The 25,715-nt window shown below is 48.0% G+C and overlaps 1 protein-coding gene and 1 non-coding gene across 3 annotated transcripts; one reads left to right on the top strand and one right to left on the bottom strand.

The window, feature by feature from the left end:
* Positions 1-1,428: 1,428 nt before the first annotated feature.
* On the bottom strand, positions 1,429-1,501 carry trnav-cac (transfer RNA valine (anticodon CAC)). The gene has a single exon. It is a non-coding gene; the product is annotated as a tRNA-Val (tRNA).
* Positions 1,502-2,346: 845 nt separating this feature from the next.
* On the top strand, positions 2,347-25,321 carry olfml2a (olfactomedin-like 2A). 2 transcript variants are annotated; one of them, XM_053871584.1, is made up of 8 exons: positions 2,347-2,530; positions 15,202-15,465; positions 15,758-15,865; positions 16,069-16,245; positions 17,813-18,041; positions 19,006-19,296; positions 19,363-19,548; positions 22,526-25,321. In XM_053871584.1, the coding sequence occupies exons 1-8, from the start codon at positions 2,450-2,452 to the stop codon at positions 23,128-23,130; spliced, it is 1,941 nt and encodes a 646-aa protein (XP_053727559.1). In that variant the 5' UTR covers positions 2,347-2,449; the 3' UTR covers positions 23,131-25,321. The 2 variants fall into 2 exon arrangements, with proteins under 2 accessions (XP_053727559.1, XP_053727558.1); XM_053871583.1 differs by having other exon boundaries at positions 17,810-18,041.
* The last annotated feature ends 394 nt before the right edge of the window (positions 25,322-25,715 follow it).

Below are 25,715 nucleotides of genomic sequence, written 5' to 3'. Positions count from 1 at the left end.
TTTCCTCCTGGGAGGCCTTTACAAGTCCCTCGACACCTTCAAATACAGTACAAATTTGGGAGGCTAACTTGGTTTATTCATTTATTATCGTGAAGGCGCCATGATTTCAAATAAAATTGTGGTTTAGAAAAGGCAATTCAACTCGATCTTCGGTCACTGAATCAAACACAGTACATATATTGGAAATGTCCCAGTCATTAATAATGTTATCAGGGAAATATTATGTTTATTCAATATAATATAATATAAATAGTGCATTTTTGAGTATGCTCGAGGTAAACGAAGCAGGCAGAGACAAAATTACATTAAAAATGGGAAAGGGCACGGTCTTTTTAATTATTTTTCATTTTTATATACTGTATTTAGTTTGAAACTGTACAACTGACTTTTTGTATTCTTAATCTCTGGCAGTCCAATGTTAAGATAAGAATTTGAGATAAAAACACTGCACGTTTGAAGCTGATGCACAAACTTGCTGTGGAACAAACTTGCTGTAAAAAATAACTTGGACCTCAGTCAGTAGATAGACCTTTAGATTAATGTTAGAACCCGTCATTTATAATAATCATCATCATAACTCTAATATGTTTTAGTCTAATAACAATCCATGCTGAGATGATGGAGAGAGTAATTAAATTACAACTTAGTTAGTTCCTACTAGAATGAGGCAGTAATTTAATGCAATAGAATTTTACACAGAAGAACTTGGGTGGCCCCCTGTCCAGGGCAGGATGAGAGCCTTTTTCAGAGTTGCCCAGAGAATTAAGGTGAACACAGCTCAGTTGTCATCAGATATAAAAAAAAAAAAAAAAAAAGCTACATGAAAATAGATCAATGAAAAACATGTCTTGTTGTGTATATTGTCTTACTCCCATCCCGACTTGCTATTTTTAATCTTGTTTGTGAGCATTGTGTTACTTATTCACAGTTGTGTTCAAATTGGGATCAGAATTCATTGTGCAATAACTTAGTTTGATAGTTCGCGCTGATGATGTGGCACTAAGATTTAGTAATCATTTTTCAAACGTATTTGATGTGAGCGTTCAAGGCCTTCAGTCATGTGACCAACAGAGGGCGCCATTTCCTCACTAAAACAGTCAACTGTGGGGGATTCGCCACTGCCGTTTTCATTAGACGTAACACGAATGAAGACGTAGAAGTTGGACCAAATGTAATATAAAAAAAAACAGAACCAATTTGGAAAATGAGGACGATTAGCGTCTGTACCATGTAGCGCCAACAGGTGGCGCCAAAGCATCTGCTTGGTGAGTGTAATTACACTGTAATGAGTGTACGCGCCACCTCATGTTTGTGACCGCTATTTGAGGGCTTGCACGGGGAGAAACGCTTATTTTGTGGACATGCCGAATGAAGCCTTTCGCAGTGTTGAGAACAGGTAAGGAGCGGTTTAAAAAAAGAATAATAAAGTGTTTCCGCCCGGTTTCGAACCGGGGACCTTTCGCGTGTGAGGCGAACGTGATAACCACTACACTACGGAAACCGACAGTACACAGCGGTCGGTATAGTGCTATATCATATAAACATAGGGAACGCGTTTTGTTTGGTAGCACATTCCATTTCTTTCATCCATGTGAAAGACTTATCTGCTGACTAGTTCCTGTGGTTTCACTCCACGCCTGCTCGCTGTATTTCACTGTGACTGAATCCTAAAGCTCTAACAACGCTGCGCTTGTTTCCAGAGCCCAGTAGATGGCGCCCTCTGCTCTCTGGCTCGTTTCAACCACTTCTATTATCGTTCCACATGAAGCCCGTCCTCGTGTTCTGTGCGTGGATTATGAAATGTTTCATGGCTGCAACATGAACGACCTCCAACTCTGGAGGGACAAACAGGCGTATAGTTCTGAACTGATATCACAGGTAACACGTGCACGTGAACAAAAGCGTGAGCATGTGAAACAACGAGAACAAGAATATTCTCTGGTTGTTTCAAACGCAGCGCTTTCATCCAATAATTCACAGCGATATCAAAACAAAATGAACCAGGATTTGACTTCCTGAGTCCACTCTGTATTTGTGACCTCATCTGAACCGCATGTTTGTTGATGAAGTTGTCGGAGGCCGTTCTTACTTAGTCCACCTGGTGAGATGTCCGGCTGTGGGTCGGGTTGTTTGGCTGGTAATTCTCCCCCGATTTCCCGCCAGCCGGAGTGACCTGCCTCGCTCTGCGTGTTTTAACCCAAACCTTAGCAGTTGCGTGGTGCGGCTCGCCTTTGGCACAGGCGCACGCGCGTCCGCGAGCGCCCGCGCGCACACACACCCCGCCTGCGCTTAGCTCTGTCCGCGTCCATCTCCACTGACGCGCTCACTCGCTTCGATCCTCGCGAACAGAACAGAACATGGGACGGGACTAGTCGCGGCACCTGAGTCCACATTCGGGATTTAACGGCGGATTTTCCTGGTCTTACATTTGGGATCCACCTGCAGAAGAATGCGGGGGGCCACCGATTCCTTTCTGCTGCTGCTGCTGCTGCTGTGGCTCTTGTGCAGAGATGCGGCCGCACAGAGCAAGGTAGGCGAGCTACACTTCAAAAATGTTTCCACAAGGACTTTCGAACCTGCGCGTCCGTGGATCCTCTGGTTCCCGCTATAGTCTTGAAGTTGACTCCATGACTCACAACGTGACCCCCATGACTGAATGACACAACTTAAAAAACGGAAGGAGAGAGAAAATATGTAACTTAAAATCATGATTAAAATAAAAACGCATCCATCTGCCACAGTCACAAGTATAACCACGTTTGCAAAAGTCTGTATTAATTGATATTTTTTCATTAAAGTCAGACCAGTGGAATGAATGCATGTTGCCACTTCCTCACTCACTGACTGGAGATTTACAGACAGTTTCTCTCAGTTGGTTCAACTAGCCGCAGATTCTTCTCCTGCAAGGTTTTTTATTCCATAAAAAATCGATCATCTAAAATGTCTTTTGACCTTAACAGGACACTGCATTAGGCTAAGAACATTGATTCGACACAGTCTCTATATAATTCATCAGACAAACAGGGAAGGTGTAGCCCGGTCCTGTGTGAGGAGGAAACAGAGGCGGAAATGACATGATGAGTCTATGGACAGAAGGCGAAGAGACGACCCCTCGAAATGAGTGTAAAATGCTCGGTGGAACCGTGAGAGAAACTGAAGAGAGCCTTCTCAACTCAGCTCCGTGTTCAGCTCTCTGTTGATGCTGTTTGACTGAGGGAGCTTAATATGACCTCATCATTGCTGTGGTTGGTGTTTTTCATTCGTTAAATCAGTAAAAAGAGGCATCGGCAACTGTCTGTAAATAAACACAACAATAGCTGTATGAAAATAAACAACTGTAAGTGGTAAAACAAAGGAATTTCTTAGTATTAAATTGGGTTCAGAGAAAAACGAACTCTATTTCTGGTGGTTGTACTCAGGCGTTCCTAGCGGTGCTGTAGCTGTCTGTCTCGTCTCACAGAAGAAGACCAAGGCATTACAGACTGTTTGCCCTTTGGGTTATAGAGGTTTTTGAATGAAATATTCAAGTTTGAAGAGGTAATGTCTTGAAAAAGGTACAAGATAAACGGATGATGATGATGTGGGCTGGGCCTCAACATCATTGTTTTTCTATCGTTTCCTCACGGCCAAACATTCACAGAAACACGCCGTCAAACATTGCTCAGCTTGAAGCTACAGGCGTCGGCCGTCTGCGAGTGCGAAGCAGCAACTACATCAGCTCCATATTTGCAGCTTGGCTCGTGAGATTGGTGCCTATAAGGTTTAGCTGGTGCGCTCCAGAACCCTCTGTTCTTAAAGTCTCAGACATCACTTTTTTAATCCATAATGTGATGTTTGAGGCTTGGTGTCTGCAGCCACGAGGACGAATCCTGGTGCCGTGATCCGATGTCATATGTAATATGTAGTTTGTGCAAAGTTCACCTTCAAATGTGTGTTCTGGAGTCAGACACCTGTCAAATCTGCAGGTGATAGACGGTGCAGTATTTAGTCCTTGGATGACTCAGTTGGTACGACTCAAACTCCAGGATGCTGCTGCAGAAGATGTGCTGGAGCTTGACATGTTGAAAGGGCTTTGCCTCACAAATGGCTAATAAGCAGCCAGCGTGTTGCTAACACACATATTAATGAGCCAGTCAGTGGTTACCGAAGTTGCTCGTAGTCAGAGATTTAGTAAAGTTGCTCGCCAGCCGGTCCAGATTTGGCGCGACCATGGTTTCCCATTAGTCTGATCTCAGTCTCGTGATGTGCCGGCAGCACCAGCGGGTTCTGAGCCGCCGCTTCACACCTCTCAATCAGAAGGTGCTTCAAAGTGGCGTGCGCTATCCGAAGACGCAGGCTAATCCGCGCGATGAGGGCTTACGGGGTCACATGACCAACGGCAGCTCGGTTTAATCATACAGCTGCGGCGCCAGCAGCCGAATGTGGGAGAGAGATGGTACTCAGTGTGGTGACAGTAATCACAGACGGGACTTGTTTGTACAGCTGCTGGACTCCACTAACCCCACACTGTCTCACACACACTCACACACACACACATATGTGCTTGGGTCAACTATAGCTTGCAACCATAATCCAAACCGACACTAAACCCAGTCTTTGCCCCAAAATAACATGATTTAGATGATGCAGACCTCTTTGTGACCCCAGGTCAGCACCGTGTCAGCGTCCCATTAGGCAGATCAGCTGTAACATTATGACCAGTTTCCTCCAAAATTGCCGCCTAATACGATGTACGATGCAAGGAAGGTGGGATGAGGCGGATGCATTTGGACCTCGGCTCACTGGACCACAGGAGTTTCCTCACTTTGAATGTGTTTCCATAATGCCCTGAGAAGCAGGCTTTACACACACATAAACACAATGGTACACGTTCTATACATGAGGTGGTTCCAGCCATGTATGGTAAGAGTGTCAGCAGCAGTCCGGACCGGAGGGAGCGAGGAATGTTGATGATTCAGGAGTAAACGAGAGCCACGTCTATTTGTGAGCTTTAGCAAGTGTTAGCGTTAGCATCTGAAAACCCCAAAGCTTCCATTCGTGATGTAAAGTGAGTATTTGGACTTGCACAAGAGTCGCAACTGAAAGGCATATTTGGGTTGGGTTTTTTTCGTTAATATTATCAGGATTCTTTCCACTGTGGGACAATAAAGGATGTCTAATCTAATCTGATGTAATCTAATCGAACCTAGTTCGGCACGGCCAAAGTGTGGCCCAAACGAGACAGACAACGTTGAAGTGAATTTCACAGTGCAGCCAAAACTAGCTCAGCAACAATGTTGCTGTCTGAACCCTGCACATGTCAGGTTTGCCCTCCACAAGGGTTGCTAGTGGGGATTATACATGTCAATAATTCACCACACAGACCCTGAGAAACTGATGCTGAGTCACTGGCTGATGGACCCACATTCACCCAAAAAATAGGTGAATAAAAATGATATGTATGAAAGGAAAATCGATGCCGTTTAGTGCTTGTATATGTCACAATGCAACAGTTCAAATGCCAGTTAAGTAAAATAGAAGGAACCACTTTTGGGAGCCGACCCAGCGGGTGGGAATCACTGCACTATGTCATGTGAAGATAAGCCATATTCCCACTCAGTTATTTCACGAGGAATGTGCTCACAGCGTTAATAATTGACCGTAGCCTAGCAAGAGTGAAATGACTTCAGGTACCGTCCAGCCATGCGTTCATGGGAGGTTTGGTCTGACCAAGTTTGAAACAACCACAAGAGATGATGAGAAAGTGTAAAATGGTTCCAAAATAATGGCAGCAGTTTCACGGCGGGTTTCCAACACAGCCCTGATGTGACTGATTTACCTTCCGTGTCTGATGGGTGCATTCTCCACCGCGCTCGTAACCACTCCACCAACATTCAGGAGCCGGTCCTGTGGCTCCCACACAAAGCTGTGTCAGACAGGGGCCCGGAGGGCGTCACATGCTGGCGTGGGAACCAGAGCGGGCACCAGCTTAGTGTCTTGAACCAGTGCGAGGACAGTCAAAGGAGGGGTCCTCAAGAGAACCTGGCAACCTGCGAGGACCATCCGGATGTCACTGCCGTCCAACACGACCCCCTGAAGCCTCTTTTGTTGTGGAGACTCAAAGCTCTGGTCACCTCCTGCCAGTGCTGCTCCGCTCCACACAACCCTCCTTCCTTGTACCAGCATGGCTCCTTCTTTCTTGGTGTCCTTCTTTATGCTTCTCACAGCGGGAACTTCTGACTCTTGCCGCTCGTCGGGCACTTGCCAGGGATTGAAGACTTCTCGAACATGAATGAAACTCATCAGTAGGCTAATCCATTCAAAATCGTGTACTTGTTCAGGAAAGAACAGATTAATGAAACGCAAATTGCACTTTCCAAACACTGTGAACTGCAGTGAGAATGTAGTGCTCATTTTCGCAATACTTTTGTAAGCAGTGGTGTGTAGCTACGCCAAGATGGGCGTGCTTCAGGTCCTCACATCTGGGTTATTGCCATTAGGGTGCTATCATTCCCCCGTCCTGGAGCCACCGAACGTGTGACCACCCCTTGACAACATCAAGTCATTGCTCGGCACAACATTCAGGATGGTTGGAACAGCCAGAGCTGTTCAAGAACATCGTGGTTTGATGCCTTTACATTGGGCTCATCCTGGCTGATCGATATCGCCATGACGACAGTGGTGGGCTGAACAGCGTTGAGCGTGATTGTGATGGTTAATGTCCAGTTTTCACTTACGATGACCAGATTGGTATCTAAAGGCCCATTCATGCTCCCTTTACATACGGAAATCTACCCGTCCATTTCAAACCATGTTACAGCCAGTGATCACATGTTTCCATGTGTTGTTTACATCAGTATTGCTGTTCACCAATATACCCACCAAGGGGAGCAGCCTAGCGTTAAAAGCCCATGACAACAAAAAAATCCAAACCAACATGGCGACTGTGGAGTCAGTGTTGATCATGTAGCTCTGGCACAAATGAGGAAACGGAGGTAGAGTTTTAGGAGGTGGTAGTCGATGAGGACGTGAAATATATGGCCACCATTGTTCTGTCTTCTTCCTGTCTCACTAGAGCTACGTATCGCAACACTGCCCCCCATGGTTTCCACTGGCACCGCTCTGTTTGGTCCGTGTACATGAGCTTTGTAGAAACGTGCAGAAATAAAGAGGAACTGAACGCAGGAGGCACCGCCCGTATCCAGACCCATATGGACAGTTGAGCATAAGTGGGCGTTTATGGTTGGTGTCAGTGGGGCGAACATCATCATGGGAACTGCCTTGTGCTCACAGATGGCGGGGTGGAGGCGTGCAGTCCCCGTCACAGAGCCACTCAGTGGGATTACCTCTCCGATTACCACCAACCTTGAGGAAGTGGTGTCGGCCTTCCAGCCAGAGCACAATGTGATGTTTCCAAACTCTGCTGACATCCAGCAACATCCAGCGCTTAAAGCTGTGCAAATATTGGTTTCAGACGGTGTGGTGTTGCAGCGCCCTCTACAGCGGCTGCTGAGCCTGCTGGGGTGCCAAACTTAACTCCACTTTATAATCACTTGAAAGCTTGACCCAGATTTCGAACCCCAGTGTGTTTGATCACAGTGTGTTGTGACAACAAGACTTGGTTTAATTGGCGACGTCACATGATGGAGTGTCAACATCATCAGTGTGCAGAGAGTCTATCCTGTGTTTGGGGTCCAAACAAAGCTGCCGGCGGCTGGACATGACAAAGACTAATACCTCGTTCACACTGAGGCAATGATCCAAGAAAATCCTGCTTTTGGTTTTCACAGTGAGCGGGTCAACGTTTAGCTTTCAACCCTGGTTCATGACCCGGCATGTGACCGGGCCTCTATAGAGATCTGGATCTGCTGCCAGATCCTATAGGCTGCCCCCCGGCGTTACATGATAACAGTCAAACCTGAAGTCCAGTGGTCTGTGTTGAGAAATGCCCTGCAAATGTTCCTTCTTGATGTCAATTTCAGCTTTGAATGGTTGTCGGAACATAAATGCAAATAAATAAATAGAAATAAAGCATAGTTTTTCTTTTGACCGTATGCATTCTGATGCAAAAAGATATCTGCAGTACCATCATGTATAGCAGCGGTGGTCAACCAGTCTGAGGCTGAGAGCCCCACTGTTTGACTGTGTTGCTGAACAGAGCCACATGCTCCAAACATGTCAGGCTGGGAGGCTTCACCTGAGCAGCTGCTCACCTGACTCAGTAGAGCGGTTAAAGCTCATCCCTGTGTGTCACTAGGTTCGTGTCTCTTGTGCATGTCTTTTTCAAATCCCTCCATTTGACCCTGATCCTCCTGGAAATATCATGCAGCGTAGATAGAAATGTGGGCGCCATTGACTTGACTCCTCTATGTTTGGACGTGGCTCCTGCCACCAATAACGTGGCCCCGGTCTGTGTGTGTGTGAGCCACGCTGCAGACTGGAGCCTCTCATCTTCACGGACTTCACCACCATCAACAGTGAGTCACAGGTGAAACACATGCCAGAGCTTTAGTTGAGGGAAGGACAGAGTCAGGCGTGGAACTGAGTCATGTCAGTGGTGTTGATGGTGGATCTGATGACACTCCAAGTCTGAGGACCACGACTTGGAGGCTGTATAAACCATCATCTCAACAGGAACTTGAGCAAAATCGCAGCCAGTTCGGCGGCTCATTTGGTGAAGAGCCGCATGAAACTGGGGAGGGAGCCGTGGGTTGACCAGGCCCGACATATATGATAAACATATGCATATTTCTGACCCTCTTTCAGGTGTCAGGTATGTATTACGACTGGAGGAGAGAGCTGGCCTGCTGAGGACCGAGCCTCAGGTCATTACTCTCATGACCAGAATGGATTTTAGGTGTTTATATGCTTCCTGCTGGCAGTGAGTCCCAGAGCACTTAGTTAATGGAGTGCAGTCATTAGACTCTCTGCTGAGTCAGCCCCACCCCGGTTTTGGGCGGTCATCACTCATGATAGTGATTTTTCCTTTTACCAGAGATGTTGCACTCTGGAGTTTGGGGGTGAGGCCTGGTGCGGGGTAATGATTGACTGTGTCTAAGTGTGTACACGTGTTCCCCAATAGCTTTTGTGTGCACCTCTATTGTGGGAGCTCAGAAACAAAGAAGGGCTCCAGAGAAAAAGAAGTCTGTGTCCAGAGGTAAGTGGTTGGAATGAAAATATGGAGACCATATGTTTAGTTCAGGGCTCATGGTGGGGATGGGGTTCCTTTTCCTGCTCGATCACAGGAGCCGTATCCATTCGTTCGGTGGTTGGCTATAGACGAGACAAGATCTCGTTGTAGTGTGGAATCCACTCCAGGATTTCCACCCTCCTGACCCCCTGCGTTCTGCTCCATTATTCCCACCTTCACCAGGCTACTCCTGGTCCATTGAACGCTCTGTCACTCTCTTCATTGCCTTTTCACTTTCCACTGTCTCCTGATCCCTGCATGGTGTTCAACCGAGATCTTTCCTCTGCGCACAGAATCCCAATCCCCTGCCTGTTAGCGTCAATCTCACGGTGACCCTTGTCCTGGATCATTCCTCTGTCCCGGGAAAAACCTGCTGTTTTGGACCCGTCTTCCAGACCTCTTCCTGATCCTTGAACCTTCACCCGTATCTGGCCTGCCCTGCACTGTTCCCCATCACCTTCACCTTTGAGGCTGTCGGCTAGTGATGGGCTGGTGAGGCTTCATGAAACAGTGTCCTCATTTGAACAACCTTATGGATGAAGCCAAACATCATCACCAGCGCTACCTACTGAGCTCTGAAAATGAAGCCTCACCAGACCCTCAATAGTCGTAGGTTCAACACCAGCTAGAGGCAACTCATGGCTTGGAATGACTCTTTGTCTAGTGATGGGCTGGTGAGGCTTCATGAAACAGTGTCTTCTTTTTCAGGGAGAAATGATCTGTGGTTTCATTGAAATCCAAAGATCTTAGAGGAGCACTGTCTCACCTCGGTAGCCCACCACTAGGCCTGCCTCAGTTCGCCTGCCTTGCCCTCTTACCTGCTGTCCAATTCTGCAAACTACAAACGCCTGTATTGAGTCGTGGCGCCGTCCTTTCATGTCATGGATGACAGGTCCATTCTCTATTTGTAACAGATGGGCCTGAAATGATCTTTAACATGATGTCTTTTGATATGCTATCTCTTGGAATCCTGTAGATTTTCTTGGGGGCTTTATGAACTTCCCTTTAGCGCAAAGAAATTTGAGATTTTCCAGACGCCGGGTCAACATTTTTCCCTGGATTTGGGACTGGATTTTACAAACTGAAGCCATCAAGTCATGATCTTGAAGGTGTTTATTTTCTCCCATCTCCGTGTGTCTCATCCACTGCTCTTGTGTTGTGGGGCGCTGTCTTCCTGCTCACACCTTCAGGAGGTGCTGCGCCTCATGATTCTCTTTCCTCGGATAACTCCATCTTCCATCCATAATTTGGACCACCCAGTTGGAGACCTCCAGAAGGGTCACGGGTAAAAAGTTCAGGAGTGTGTCCAGACACAAACAGCGCAGCAGGAATGTCGATGTGTACCCCTAAAAGCAGCGAGAGCTTGATACTCTGTGCTCACTTAATTAACATCTTAGTGCTAATGCCGAGTGCGAGACAACCACCCGGGTCCCCTCCCCTGTCCAGACCTAAGGCTCCTGCCCAATCCAGCTTTGAATGGAGTAATCTTCACCGTGGCACCGTAAGCCTGTTTATCACAAGCGCGGCTAATGAGATGAGGAATCCGGCGGCCGCTTTGGTCTGGAGTCTGTGGCCCTCAGTGGCCCTGACATTTGATGATGCAGAGAGTTCTGAAGGAGTCCTTCTTTCAAGCTTAAGCGATTAGAGTCTGCTGTCTGTGGGAAAAGGAAAACTGGCTTTGGCTTGGCTGAGTTTGAGAATATGAAGAACATGCAGCTGCTCCACACACACTTGCAGTGTGTGCGCCAACCTTGTCGGCTCCACAGCTCATGACCTGGGTGACCTAGTTATACAACTGTGGGGATCAGCAATGAAACATCTTGAATTATGACGTGGACATGATGACATCCAGTGAGGCCAGGCAAGTTTCATGACGCAGTAGTGAAGGGTCGATGAGGCTTCATGACACAGTGTCCTGATGTTCAGAGGCCACCAGATGGCGCTGTCTGCTGTAAAATGTTTGGACTTGAACAACTCTTTCAATAGAACCTCACATCATTTCTAAACCAAGAGCGCCATCTAGTGACCTCTGGAAATGAGGACACTGTTTCATCAACCCTGCAGTACTGTTTCACGGCACCTCACCTCCCCATCACTAGTGACGTCTGAAGTCACTGTAGTGCTGCCACCATCATCATCAGTCATGACTCTGTGATCAACTGAGGAGTGGCAGCTGGAGTGAAAGAGAAGCTCAGCGGGACAGTAGTGAGGCCTGCTATGATGCTGGGATGAGAGACAGGAGCTCTGACACAAAGACAAGAGTCAGAGTAAGAAAAGTCAGAGTTCAAGATGCCCATTGGCAGTGACTTGCAAGGACAAGGTGGAAGGAACAAGTCCATCCGAGGGACAGGTGGAGACGACTGGAGACAGGAGAGGTGGAGAGGAAGACGACCATTGAGGCACATGGATGTGATTAAGGAGGACATGAACACCATGTGAGGATGATGAAGGAAGATAAGCGAAGGTGCAGGAGGCCCACTTGCTGGGGCAAGAAGTGACTGCACAGGAAGAAGGGGAAGACCTTTGATAGAAGTCCATGAAGATCCAAGCTACACTCAGCCAGCCCAACAACAAGCCAACATTATTATTATTATTATTCACATTCCTGAGAGCATGAGAATATCCATTCATCTTTTTGCCCCCTGAGAGTCTTGTGTTCGGGTTAGAAGGTCTGATATTCTCTTCTGCTTGTTAAAAACATGAGGCCCTGAATGCATCTCAGTGGAGAAGCAGCGGTCCATGCTGTGTTGTTCATGAGAAATGTCAGCACAAAACAAAGAAAACAAACCGCATTAGTTGAGTCTGACTCGAGCCCCCTCCTGGGAAGTGGCGTTGAATGACTCGTTATTCCACAGAGACGTGTGGACAAGGCCTCCGTTCTGGAGCTGATAGCGCTGTGTGGAGGCCTTTCCTCCAGAGTTCAGAAACTTGACTGCACTTGAGAGGTCAACAGCTCCGAGCTGAAGCCGTCCGCTCAACAGCGGCTCTTCATTATTGTTGCTCTTAATTGCGCTGGCCGGTCTCCTGCTGCTGGGTCAGCGCGCTTGAATGCTCCGCCAGGCACCAACAACCCTGCAGGACCAGGAAGCACATTCAAGCTTCAGCGGGATCTTCCCGGACTCAGACACCTTCAGTCTACCGAGCAAGCGCCTGAAGAAAATCAGGAATTTCACCAACAAAAGCTCATGGAGTAGTCGGAGCCTGACTTGGGCCTGATCTGCTGAGTCACTCAGCTGTAGCACTCGTCACCTGCGTTGCTCATGGGTCAGGGTTGCTCACCGCGGCGCTGCCCTGTGGGAGCCTGCCTCCACTTGAGCACGTCCCCCACCACCGTCAGTCTGGCCGTGTCTTTGGGTTGCAGAAGAAGGAAGTGCTTGGCGTGTGCCGACAGAAGACTTTCTCAGTGAAAAGTGTTAGAAGTACACGATAAAAGCTTGAAACGATCAGGTAGTACGGTCCAAAAATACTTTATTTTACATCTCAGATTAGCTTCTGAGTGGCTAACGCTTGTAGTGGAGCAACTGACTTGTTGGTTTGAGGCGACGTCCTGACCTCCATGTTAGCAACCGTTGAGTCAAGATGATCATAAGCGCGACTCTGTACTTCAGATACTCCACATCTGTCACTCTTGTGATACATAGACTACAAAGTCTCCTGAATATTCAACTTTATTCAGAAATTTGTGAGTTTCATTCCAAAACCTGGCAAAGGAAGCGTGTTGAGGCTGGTGACAGCTCCATGACGGTGACGGCGTTGAACCATGGCTGGCTGATTCTGGAGCTCTGCAGTGAAACTAGTGCATCAGTCAGCACCATCTCTGTCCACACAGCTCAATAGAAGAGTCTGAAGCAGCTCCTTGCTGCCTGTCAGCTCTACGCTCTGAGGAAGCGGACGGACCGGAGAGCTCACGGCGCCACCCCTTGTCACGGAGGGGAACTTCTCCTAGCTCGATGTTCTTTCCATTGTCACCTGGCCCTCTGGAGTGTTCCATAGTGTTGACATTTGAGCTGTACTTTGTGGAAGTGGAGGATCTTTCAGAGGTCAGGTTGCGACAGCCCACCGTTTGTCGGTGGTTTGTACAGCTTAAGGAACAACTCTGCACCTGACCCGGCGCTCAGACGAGCCTAGACTCTAATGACCAGCTTGACAGTCTTGTGGGTCTGTGTGAAGCTCGTGTCAGAGGAAGGGATTAAGAGCGGGACTCGGTGTGTCGGCCTCAGTCGCCTTCTCCAGTTAGGAATGATGTTTGCTTCCAATCCAGCAGCCAATACACCGTTGAGACATGGAATGTGGTCTCATAAGTCTCACCCTCGCGGGGCACAGTTCCGTGCTGGGGTGTCTTTCTTTGATCTGACCACAGTAGTTTCAACACAGTCTGATATCAGCTAACTTCAGCATAGCGCCTCCATGTGGATAGCTTCAGAAAAGTTGCTTTCTTCTTCATATTTTTGAAGTAAAAAAAAAAAGAATCCACTTTCCCATCAATTCCCACACACATTTAGGAAAGTCCAGATGAATTCTTGACTATTATGATCTGCAATTGCTTGGTGTCGTGGGGCAAATCTTCTTTACTTCAGTCTTCATTTGAATTCCTGCTATTTTAAGATCGACCTGTCTTCTCACCTAGAGCTTCTTATGCAATCCTGCACGCTGTTGCTTGTATCTTGTAGAACTGTCTGTTCTTACATGATGGTCAGCCACAGACAACGCTCCAATAAAGATTGATTCTATTCTATTCGAATATTGTATGCTAATCTTTGTGGGCTGTGATGTTTGTTGGAGCACTTTGAACTAAGTGACTCTAAACATCGATTGCAGGATACTGTGGGATGAGGCTCACGAGGCTTCATGAAACTCACTTTCGGAGCTCAGCAGGTGGCGCTGTCAGTTGAAAAATGATGTAAAGTTTCAGTGGAATGGTTGTTAAAATGGAAATATTTTAGAGGAGACAGTGACATCTAGTGGGCAAAGAAACTGAGGAGACTGTGAGCGACGTAGTGGCAGGGCCAACCATCAGTGGTTGGATCTGCCATCAGATGGACACTTCCTGTGGCAGACCCTTCCCTGATGGCCCAAACTGCTCACCTCAGCCCAGACTGGACTTCACCCCTCTAAATGTTCAAAAGGTTTCCAATCCTCTTTGACAAGCAACAGACGTGTAGCTGTTGAAATACAGGCGTCAGCAAAGGTTTTCCCCAGAAGACGCTGGACGTTACACAGAATCCTGAGCTGCCAACTCACCACCTGAGCTCCAGCTCCACAGCTGCACGGCAGCTTCTTGGATCCAGCTGCCATGGGTCTGATTTCCTGTGTTTTGTCTTGACGTAAGTGAGCGGTGAGCAGCATCTGCCAAAGCTCTGTCATCATCGGCCCGGCGAACAGCCAAGTGGTGATGTTCCTCTGACACTGTTCTCTCAACCTGCAAACAAGAGGAAGTGAGCTACCCGTCCGGAGCACTTTCCTTCCAGGGAATTGCTCTCATGGCTGATGAAGGATTCAGTGAGACTGGAGAGACACATGCAAGCGTGTTTGGAGATATAACAGGATGGGACAGGAGGTCTGTTACGGTCTGGGGCGCCAGTCCAGGAGTTCACTTCAAATGTCTTTAGAAAAGTCATACAAGACTCGAAAACAGACAAAATAAATACTTGACATGTGACGTGTTCCAAGCAAATAGTTCTGCTTTTGTTGGTCGTGATGATGCATCACTGTTTTCTGAGCTCACTAGATGGCGCTCTCGGCTCCAAAATCTTTGGTTTGAAGCAACCATTTCATTGAAACCTCACGGCATTTTTATACCAGGAGCGCCACCTAGTGCGCTCAGAAAATGAGCACAGTGATTCATGAAGCCTCACCGCAGCATCGCTACAAAGACCTATTGTCTTCACCATGGTTTGTCTGAAATTACAATGTTGACTTATAAGAATCCTACAATAAGCTGCCGCGTCTATCTGAAGTTGTAGTGGAACTTCTTTACTACTGTTATATAAAGACTTCAACACTGATAGAGGTGATGCACTGGTGTCTTCCAGGTGTTCGGCGAGAGCGAGCCGGTCCGGATGGTGTCGGAGGGCTCGGACTGCCGCTGCAAGTGCATCATGCGGCCTCTGAGCCGCGACGCGTGCCTGAGGCTGCGCAGCGGCAGCGTGCGGGTGGAGGACTTCTACACGGTGGAGACGGTCAGCTCCGGCTCCGACTGCAAGTGTTCCTGCACGGCGCCGCCCTCCTCCCTCAACCCCTGTGAGAACGAGTGGAAGATGGAGAAGCTGAAGAAACAAGCGCCCGAGTTGCTGAAGGTGATGGCGGAGGGAGGTTCATGAGAGTTCACTGACGTCTGTCGGCCACATGGTCGCACCTACAGAACTGGCTGCAGCCATGATTGATCTGAGCCCTGTACGTCTGCAGGGACGACTCTCTTTGAACTGCCTTATCTCCTGTCAGCACGTGTTACACATGAAGCACATTTCTATTCTTTACGACACGCGATGTAGCACATGTACAACCAGATGTTCGTTTGGGAGTGGACTCAGACCCGACGAGTCGATCGGGTCAGGAGGTCAGTGAGTGATGAGTGTGTCTCTGATGCAGCTCCAGTCCATGGTGGACCTCCTGGAGGGGACGCTCTTCAGCATGGACCTGTTGAAGGTGCACTCCTACATCAACCAAGTGGTGTCTCAGATGAACACGCTGGAGGAAGTAAGCCACACACTCACGCCTCATGCTCCTCTGTTTTGCACTGCGGAAGGTGTTTTCAGACGGCACCACTAAACAGTCTGTTTTATCGCTTGTTCTGGAGTTGAGTGTGATCTTCTGAGCTCATTATTTGATAGTTCTTCTTCAACAGATCCTTTTATATGAGTAAAATGTTTCTTGTTTGATGAACGTTTCCGTGTGCGTAGACCATCAAGACCAACCTGACCCGGGAGAACGAGTTTGTGCGGGACAGCATGGCCAGCCTCACCAGCCAGTTCAAGAGATACGACAACTACTCCAACATCATGATGAGCATCAAGAAGGAGATCTCAGGGCTGAGTCTGCAGCTGCTGCAGAAAGACTCTGCAGAGACCAAAGTTCAGGTGAGCGCTCCACATGCTCCACCTGGAGGTTGTTAACTCTGGCTCACAGCTTCTCACGGTTTTATGGTGCCACTGCTGCCTCACGGTGAGGTCACGACTGTAATTCCAGGAGCTCCTGCAGAGAGCTTTGCGGTGTGGAGTTGGTGAGGTCTCACCGCAGTGACCCGGCCTTCCTCCGGTTACTGCCGACAGAGGTTCGAGTGTGAGGCTGTCGATCACTTAGCCGAGCCTCTCCACCAGTCTCTCTTCTTCTTATTAGCTCATGGTGATAAAAACAATTACGATGTAATTTCTGGACGATAGAGTGCACCAGAGTATTCGCCCCATCCACTAAATGTAAGAAAGAAAACAGATCTTGTTCATCCATAAGCCACAGAGGTCTCTGAGCCGCGGGTGCAGTGGTGCTGTCTGCACCGTAGAAAGGCTTCAAAATGTTAACTGACTTGTTAACTAGCTCCAGCATGGAGACGGACTCATGAAACACACTGGAATCATCGACTCCTCACGTCTGTTATTGACATTCAACTGCTCCAAATGTGTCCCAAGCTCCGCCACCACAGCCGCTCTCAGCTGCAGCTTCTCCTCTCCACTCCTCCAGGAGATTGGCTCTGTGGGCGGAGCTGCGAACACGCGGACGAAAACAGTGCATTCTCAGTGCTTTAAGGTCAATAACACGCCTGTGATGTCATGGCTTTGATGTGACCAGGCTCAGTATTTTGACAGCATGAGGCCCATTAGCCTGTAAACATCCATATACTGTTGTTGTACAAGCTGCAGGGTTCGGACCGCGAGCAAAAAGTAGCATCTTATAATCTGTAAATTACGTTAGTGTGATGGGGACGTTACAGTGTTACTAGCACTTAACACTTATTTGTGTTCAAAATCTAGAAGAATTTCTTTGTGTTTCAATATTCAATATTTGTCATTCTGTGTGTGTGTGTGTGTGTGTGTGTGTGTGTGTGTATTCATGTGATTTGTTCTCAGTTCCTCATCACTAACCACTCAGTAATTCCTCGGGGTGTAATGAAATAGTGACCTCACGAAACGATACGAAAGACAAAATAGAGTTAGATATTCACGAAACAACAAATTTTAGCGAAAACAACTGAAAAACATTGATCCAACTGACAAGCATGATGTTGATCAGTCCAGAGATGAGCACCTGCCCCTCAGAGACAGGAGCAGAGATTCTTCATCTTCCTTCTGCAGCTGGTTGACCCAGTCACAAGTGACTTGGAAATGGTGACGCACCACCACGGCTCAAACCACAGCCGCCGCTCCATCAGAGAAATGAGCAAACGGATTCAAACAAAGTGGAAACAACTGGATGATGAACATGGGGTGTTTTCAACGGAAAAATCCTCCATCATGAGACCCAACTTGCTCGCAGAACTCAAGTGGCTCATTCCTGACGGACATATGAAGAGGCTGGGTAGAGGAGAGAGATTTACTCAAAAACATTTAACCTTTATTGTCACCAGTCGATGTCAAAACTCCCCCTCTGTCTCCTTGTTTCTCTGATGGGCTTTTAAACAAGTGTTGTCTCGTGTGTCTCAAACACTAGCAGGACACCAACGAAGAGAAAAGCAAGTCAGCTGCAGGCAACAAAAAGGGAGCTGCGTCCAGGCCCCCGGCGAAGCCCAAGGAGAAGGTCATCAAACCCAAGAAGGATGCGGTGAAGCCTGGCAAACCGCTGAGGCCAGATCCCAAAGACAAGGCGGCGGGCCACCAGCCTGGCGTGGTGAGGGGCATCACGTACTACAAGGCTGCCAAGGAGGAGGACGAGCACCGCGGAGGTGAGTTCCCAGCTCTGTGCTGGCACCACAGCAGCGTCTCGCCCCATCTGCCTGCCATCACGTGATGAAACGGACCCAGACGTCCTCTGGTCTGACCTCACATGACACGCCAGCCCGGCTCTCAGCGTCACTTCACGCTGAAGAAGAGCGCCAGGACGTGCTCATGCTCTGGTTGCTCGGCAACATTCAAACCTCCAATCGACAAATTGGAGTGGAATGCTGCGTGAATGGAGCGCTGTCACGGCCGTGACATGCCCCCGCCTCACTCCTCGCTACAGGGAGAGGGGACCCTCACCGTCGCAGAGCAAACATTTCCTGACTCCTTCCAATCCTCTTTAAGTCTAGTTGAGTGAATAGGTATGCTGCGTTTGCACAGGGCACACGCACAGGCTCCGACACATGCATGACCTTGAGCCAGGCCTGTCGTCCACACGCCTCCTTGGTCGTCTTTCAACCTGGAGAGCCCTTATATCTGCCTTACAGACCCTCAAACTCTTTTCTAAATGGAGCACTTGCTTGCTTCCATGCACCGAGTCAGACACCCAGGGTGAGGAGTTAAGGCGCATTTTGGGAGGTGGGGGTGAGGGGGCTTCCACTTTCATCTGCATGGTTTCGAGACTCTAAACTCACCGATTTGTTGTTCTGTCTCAATATTGCTGTTATTTTTGTAGCAGAACTGTGTAAGGAGAATATTTGTATTCAGGACAGGAGGCAGTGAAACTGCTGTTTTTGGGGTAGGGTTACCCCAAAGCCACCGCAGCATGAGCTATTTTTGCCGTGTGGAGAATAGAGTGCAGGTCAATCAAAACACAGCAGGAATCACAGCGTCATGTCTCCATTTTTCCTTGGTCTTTTGACTTCAAATCCAGTTTCAGCTTCGCTCTAGTAGAGTTGAAAGAGTCCACAATCAGAGAGTGTATTTTGCAGATGCAATTCCCTGACCGTCTGACCTGTTCTGTCTCAGACGAACCGGCGAAAACCTACACCGTCCATCACATCTCTGACAGCCAGCTGGAAGACGAGGGACGAGAGATGCTTGTGGAGACGACCACAGCTGAACCAGCAGCAACAACACCTGCTCCCACCACCACCACCACCACCACGAAAGCTGCCACCACCACCACGTCCACCACCACCACCGCTCAAAGTACGGTCAGCCCTCAAAGCCCAGGTGCCGTGGAGGGAGCGGCTCCAACCATCGTGCTGACGCTGGACAACTCTGACAACAACAGTCGTCCTCATCTTCACAAAGCAGGTAAGACAGGAGGTTCTCTCTCTCCAGCTCTTCATATGGGCTCATGTCCTGTGGCCTCGGTTCCAGGGAAGATTCTCAGCTGTGCAGGGACGCTGGCCTCTATCGATCAGCCACAGAAGCAGCACAGTTACGGCCGCAATGAAGGCGCCTGGATGAAGGACCCCCTGGCCAAAGACTCCAAGATCTATGTGACAAATTACTACTACGGAAACAATCTGGTGGAGTTCAGGAACCTGGACAACTTCAAACAAGGTGAGCTAGTTACTACTTCATAAACATTCCAAACTCCGTGAAGTGTTGAGCTGCTCTTCTACCCACTATACTGTACGACCCTTACGTGACGCGATCGAATGAAAGTCCTGCCCAAACCCATTTTGATCAACCAAATTCCAATGCAAACATGGCACCTTCAAATCAGAAGTATGAAGAATGTAAGGTGTGTTGTCACTGCCCTATTTGCTTCTTCATCCCGTTTTGCTTCCAGGGCTCAGTTTTATGACGTCATTTCCTGTCCGCATGCGCACATTGGAATTTCAAGACGTATTTTCCTGTCCACATGCGCACATGGGTGTAGCTGCTTGACACATAAATTAGAATAAAATTAGCAACGTCATTGTGCCACGCCTCACTACACGCTGGTATTTCATCAAGAGAAGCAGACTTTGAATTGCTAAAGTACTACGCCGACGTATTAACTGTATTTTAACCTATTTTATATATATATCACTACATTTGACTTGTATTCAACAATTCGGATATTTTAACAAGATTTTGTTTTGTTTGATGAATCGTCCAAAGGAAACTGTTGTGATGGTCACCTTGTTTATTTGTTCATCTTATAGCCTGTTAGTCCTTTTTCTCTATCGACACCTAGTGGTCATTTTACAAACATCACTGATTGTCACAGATTTCAGATAAAATAATTGGATCTTTCTGTGCAATTTGCATGCAGTTTTCTATCTTGCCTACGAGGTCTCAGTGGTTAATTTGGTTTATTGCAACTAAATAAACAACAAGACAAACGTCTTTTTCATTGAATCACAACTTTTCTGAGGATTACATTTTATTAACAAAACATGAAAACACACCAACATTATTTATAAATGACTAAACTTATTCTATATACAAAACATCGTAGGCAAGATAGAAAACTGCGTGCAAATTGCACAGAAAGATCCAATTATTTTATCTGAAATCTTGTTAAAATATCCGAATTGTTGAATACAAGTCAAATGTAGTGATATTTATATAAAATAGGTTAAAATACAGTTAATACGTCGGCGTAGTACTTTAGCAATTCAAAGTCTGCTTCTCTTGATGAAATACCAGCGTGTAGTGAGGCGTGGCGCAATGACGTTGCTAATTTTATTCTAATTTATGTGTCAAGCAGCTACACCCATGTGCGCATGCGGACAGGAATATGTCTTGAAATTCCAATGTGCGCATGCGGACAGGAAATGACGTCATAAAACTGAGCCCTGGAAGCAAAACGGGATGAAGAAGCAAATAGGGCAGTGACATGTGTTTCTCCCATTGTTTTGTCTTCTTCGTGTCTCATTAGAGCTACAAATCAGGTAGCAACAGCAACACTGCCCCCCTCGGCTCCTGGTGGTACTGCTCCGTTTGGTCCGTATCCGGATCTGTAACGTTTCACAGACCCACTCTGATCATTATGGCACAGTGAAACCTTTATTACAGAGAATATACTCTTCAGATCACACATTTCAGCATCAGAGTGCACACGTTTACACCAACAACAACCCTTGACTTCCATTGTCACCAGATTTGTCGGCCATAGATTACCTCAATGACCGCCTCTCGCAGACCAACAACCTGAGGGAACTGGAACCTGCTTTGGAGCGGAATACAGGGCTTCAGGACGTTATTCAAGAGTCTTGTCCCTTCACTGTATTGCTGTTCATGGTGGTCAGGATTTTCCATTTACACTTGGACTGGTGTCAGAGAGTCTTGAGATCTTCTTGGTTTCACGGCCTGCTGCATTAGATCTTCATTGGTTTGCTCTACATTAGTTTGTGGCCCATGGTCTTGGTAAGCCACACTTTTACGAGGGCAATTTCTATGGAGTCCAGCATATTTGGATGAGGATTTAGTGATTAATAACCCAGCGCTCACTGGCTGCCATTTCATGTATTTCACCTCAACGGGACGCGCAGACCTTCATGCTGGTCCGGGTTATTTTAAGGGCCACGAGGTACCGAGAACGATCAAATTAAACTGCAAGTGAATCGCTGAGACTGCGAAGATGAATTCCTGTTTTCGGCCGGCTGAAGTAAATGTGTTTGGACACGGGACTTTCAAACTGCTCTTACATGTGAGGTGTCCAGCAGGGAGGTGAGCCCAGGATGTGTGCGGATGACTAGATATCGCAGCGAGTGGTGCTGATGCCTGCCGCTCTTTGACCTGTGCTTCAGTCTTTTTCTTTGAAATGAATTCAGCAGAGAGGGATTAGCAGAAGGGGGTGGGCTTGCTTGATGCGGGTGGCAGCAGGATGTTTCAGGGCACTGGGTTTCTGCCCTCTGCTTGGGTTTTTCATCTGTTATTCTTATCTAAATGGGACTTCCTGGGGTTAAAAGGTTAGGATCACCGACGGTATGTGATTAGAAAATGACACTTATTGTACACAAAGAGTTTGTTCAGCGGTGAGCCGCTACATAAACGGCCACTCTGTCTCATGAAACTGGTGTTTGCTTAGACTGGGGTTGAACAAACGCTTTCACTGGAGCTGTAAAAGTGACAGGGAGGTCAACTGGTTAATGACACATTTCACACAGGTTGTTAACTGTTTCACTGCATTCTGCTGTAGACTATGTGAGTCAGTTGACTGTGCAGAAACAAGGGCCAGCAACACCAACAAGTGACTTCAATGCGAGTCTTGTTTGGTGACGGCATGCTAACGCTCAGGTCGAGGACTCGGCCGGACTTTCTTGAATCCATCATGGTGTCTTCCTCCACCAAACTGGAGACTTTGTTTAACCCGCGCCTCCAGAGGCGGCAGCAAATGAAGGAGTCTTTGCAGAAGGCTCAGAGACACAAAGGGGCGAGAATTATGCACTGGGTAGCTGAAGCATGGTTCCAGATGAAGGGTGTGGAGGGTGATGAGGCACGGCTTCAGACTTGAACAACTTGATGCTCTCAATGTTGTCCTGAGACTGTGCATGGAACAGTTGGATTTCTTTGGCACTAAGACGTCATTGTTCTCACACCTCAGGTCGTTGGAGCAATCTCTTCAAACTTCCCTACAACTGGATTGGCACGGGCCACGTGGTCTACAACGGAGCCTTCTACTACAACCGAGCCTTCACCAAGAACATCATCAAGTACGATTTGAAGATGCGCTATGTGGCCGCGTGGACGCTGCTGCATGACGTGGTGTACGAAGACACCACCCCCTGGAAATGGAGGGGCCACTCCGACATCGACTTTGCGGTGGACGAAAGCGGCCTGTGGGTCATCTACCCCTCGGTGGACTACGACTACAGCCAGCAGGAGTTCATTGTCATCAGCCGGCTGGACCCTGGAGACTTGTCCCTGAAGAAGGAAACAACCTGGAGGACGGGCCTGAAGAGGAACTCCTACGGGAACTGCTTCATCATCTGTGGCGTCCTGTACGCTGTGAACGTGTACAACCAGAAGGAAGGCGAGGTGCACTACGCCTACGACACCCACACGGACACAGAGGGCGTCCCACGCCTGCCCTTCACCAACGAGTTCTCCTTCACCACTCAGATTGACTACAACCCAAAGGAGAAGGTCTTGTATGCCTGGGACAATGGGCACCAGGTCACGTACCGGGTGAACTTCTTGGACCAATGAGCAGGGCCCGTGCAAGCTCACGGCCAGTGTGACGCTCGGCATCCGTCTGCTCCGAGTCGGCTGCGGTGGACTCTTCAGGAGAAAAGCATCACCAGCTTCTTGTCTGTTCAAACGTCTGACCTCAGAACACCTCACGCCTCTGTCTCAACCCAAGCGTCGCCTTTCGAAACCTCACAGGCTTCATGAAGGTGGTTTCATAAACGGCAATGGTTTATTTTATGGACGTACAATGATCATAAATTATTCAGGAAATGTCAGCAGGCTGGCTACGGAGCACATGGCAGGGATCAAGGACAGAACTATAAAGCATATTTGTTTTGCCTTTGCCACCAGCTGCAGCCCTGGAACGGGCTGAAATCTCGGACGCCAAGTGTCTGTGGAGCCTGGAGAGGCTGTTCCAGCATCAGCAGATCTGCTTGTGGCGCGTCACCACAGGGATAATGACAGGAACGGCCAGCAGATCATGGCTCCCCGTCATTTTTAACTCACGGGAGCGCGACCTTATACAACACTTGGACGCCCCCACACAGCGAGCTGCACTGTTACATTCCAACTGCTATACATCAAAGTTGTTTCCAGAGACACCATCACACACCTGGCACAATTGTGTCATCGTTTATAATCACTTTTTTACACATTACTTATTCACTGTGCCATGTTAAGTCATGTTAAACACTAGTGCAACTTACCAAAGAGACAGAAGGGAGGCCTTACGTCTGTGTTTGTGTTGGTGTGACGCTCTGATGTGCTGAGTAGCTTTGTGCCCCATGTTTGATATTAGTGAAGAAGCATCCACCTCTTCAGTTCAGTTCACCTCAGATCCTTGCATCAACTGCCCTCATGGTGTGTGAGGCTTCAACGATGGCTTCAGAGTGAGGCTCATATCGACTCTCCAGGGTTTTTAATGGAGGTTTGTGTGGCTTGTGAGCTGAACACAAGGCTATCAACACTATATAACTCAATTGGCGACCTTTAAATGCGTTGACAAAACACGACTAAACACTGGGAGTCGTCTGTGTTTGGACGACATCGCAGCGTCACGTGTCTTGGCTTCGGTTCAACCTGCCCCGGCATGTTTCGTGAGCAATACACAAGGGAGCTGCGCGATGTCTGAATGGATGAATCCATGTGCAGCTGTTGAACACAAATGCATGAGAAGAGTTGTTTCTCATTTGGGAGGTTATGGAACATATTTATGATCCATCTGATGTTCTGTCTCGGCAATTCTCCTCTTCACTCTCACAACTTCACACACAAATTTGGCCATTTTAACTCGACCATTCAGATCATTTCTGCCCCCAGTTCTGACAAAGCACTTTGACTTTCAGGCAGAGGTTTGTGTATTTTGGGGTCAATAGGGTTTGAGTTGCATCACCTGGACGCTCATTTGTTCATCCTCACTGCAGGGTCTGTAATGTCCAACTAAATCTGCACCCCAATATTAAGTCACCCCACCAATTAGGTCTTCAATTCAGGTCAGAACATGTTGCTTTTGGGTGGTTTTTCTTTGTAAATAGCCAAGCCACAAGTGGAAGAAACTGAATTGTTGTTGAAAGCAACAAACAGGTATTTGACTTCCTGTATTTAAAAACACGTCACGGTGCCGACACTTGGTTCACAGTGAACTCACCACTTGTTCCTTCATTCGTCTTCACAAACTGTTTTTGTAGATAACATCTGAATAACCACTTGATATTACGATGTACATTTTAAGGTAAAACCAAGCATGACTGTGTGTATTCTCTCAGCCAGTAACATGTACAGTGTAAACTAACTACTCACGTCCTAGTTGCGAAAGTTCCTCTGGCTTCGACCACATCATACTCAGTCATATGTATTTTTTTCACATGGCAGCATGAAATGATGAAAGTGTAACATGAATGAAAAAAAGAATCTTCAGCTTGGAAATAAAAACACCATTACTGGCTGGAGCCAAAGTACTTTGTTTTCTTTTGATGCATGCGCCCCTGATGTTCGGGGAGGTGCAGCGACAGCCGTGTGACATCAGGGCTCCAGGTGCCCTCATCTCATCGTGCTGACGCTAACATGAGGCGACCGGGAGGTGAGTGATGGTCACCCGGAGCTAATGGAATTAACTCGCTCATTCTGCTCCCTTTGTGTCCCGTCCAGCCTCTTACAAGGTGATCAGGCCTGGATCGACCCCCTCGTCTCGTTCCAGGGGCCTCACGAGCATCTAATGACTGGACTACATCGCTCTCATGAACTGCTCGCCACAGGGTCAAAGGTCACCATGCCTGGCTTGATCAGGACCCGACTCCAGTGAAGGGAGGGTCTTAAGGACACCAGGAGCGTTGAGCTGTCTCAGTGGCACTGGCCAGGCAGGTGACCCCCCCCCCCCAAACACATGCTCGCCCCCTCAAACTGCTGCGTGAGGGTGATTCAAACTCTGGGATAATGAGTCCAATTAGAGAGCAGAGCTCACAGCGCGCCTCGCTAACTCTGCCTCCAGTCTTGAACTTAGTTGTTGACGTGTTGTTTTAACGGCACAAAGGCGTTGGCAGCAGCGCTGATCGGCACTGACAATTCACACGACCTCTGCCGCCGCCATCCCAGCGCCTGGCCGC

Source organism: Synchiropus splendidus, chromosome 7 (genome assembly GCF_027744825.2).
Source record: "Synchiropus splendidus isolate RoL2022-P1 chromosome 7, RoL_Sspl_1.0, whole genome shotgun sequence".
In the NCBI taxonomy this organism is placed as follows: domain Eukaryota; kingdom Metazoa; phylum Chordata; class Actinopteri; order Syngnathiformes; family Callionymidae; genus Synchiropus; species Synchiropus splendidus.
This window is presented reverse-complemented; position numbering and strand designations above follow the sequence as displayed.

Coding starts and splice junctions, on each gene's coding strand:
- olfml2a (XM_053871583.1), top strand. CDS start 2,450: ATGCGGGGGGCCACCGATTCCTTTCTGCTGCTGCTGCTGCTGCTGTGG. Junction 15,466..15,757: donor AAGCGCCCGAGTTGCTGAAG/GTGATGGCGGAG, acceptor TCTCTGATGCAG/CTCCAGTCCATGGTGGACCT. Junction 16,246..17,809: donor CTGCAGAGACCAAAGTTCAG/GTGAGCGCTCCA, acceptor CTCAAACACTAG/CAGGACACCAACGAAGAGAA.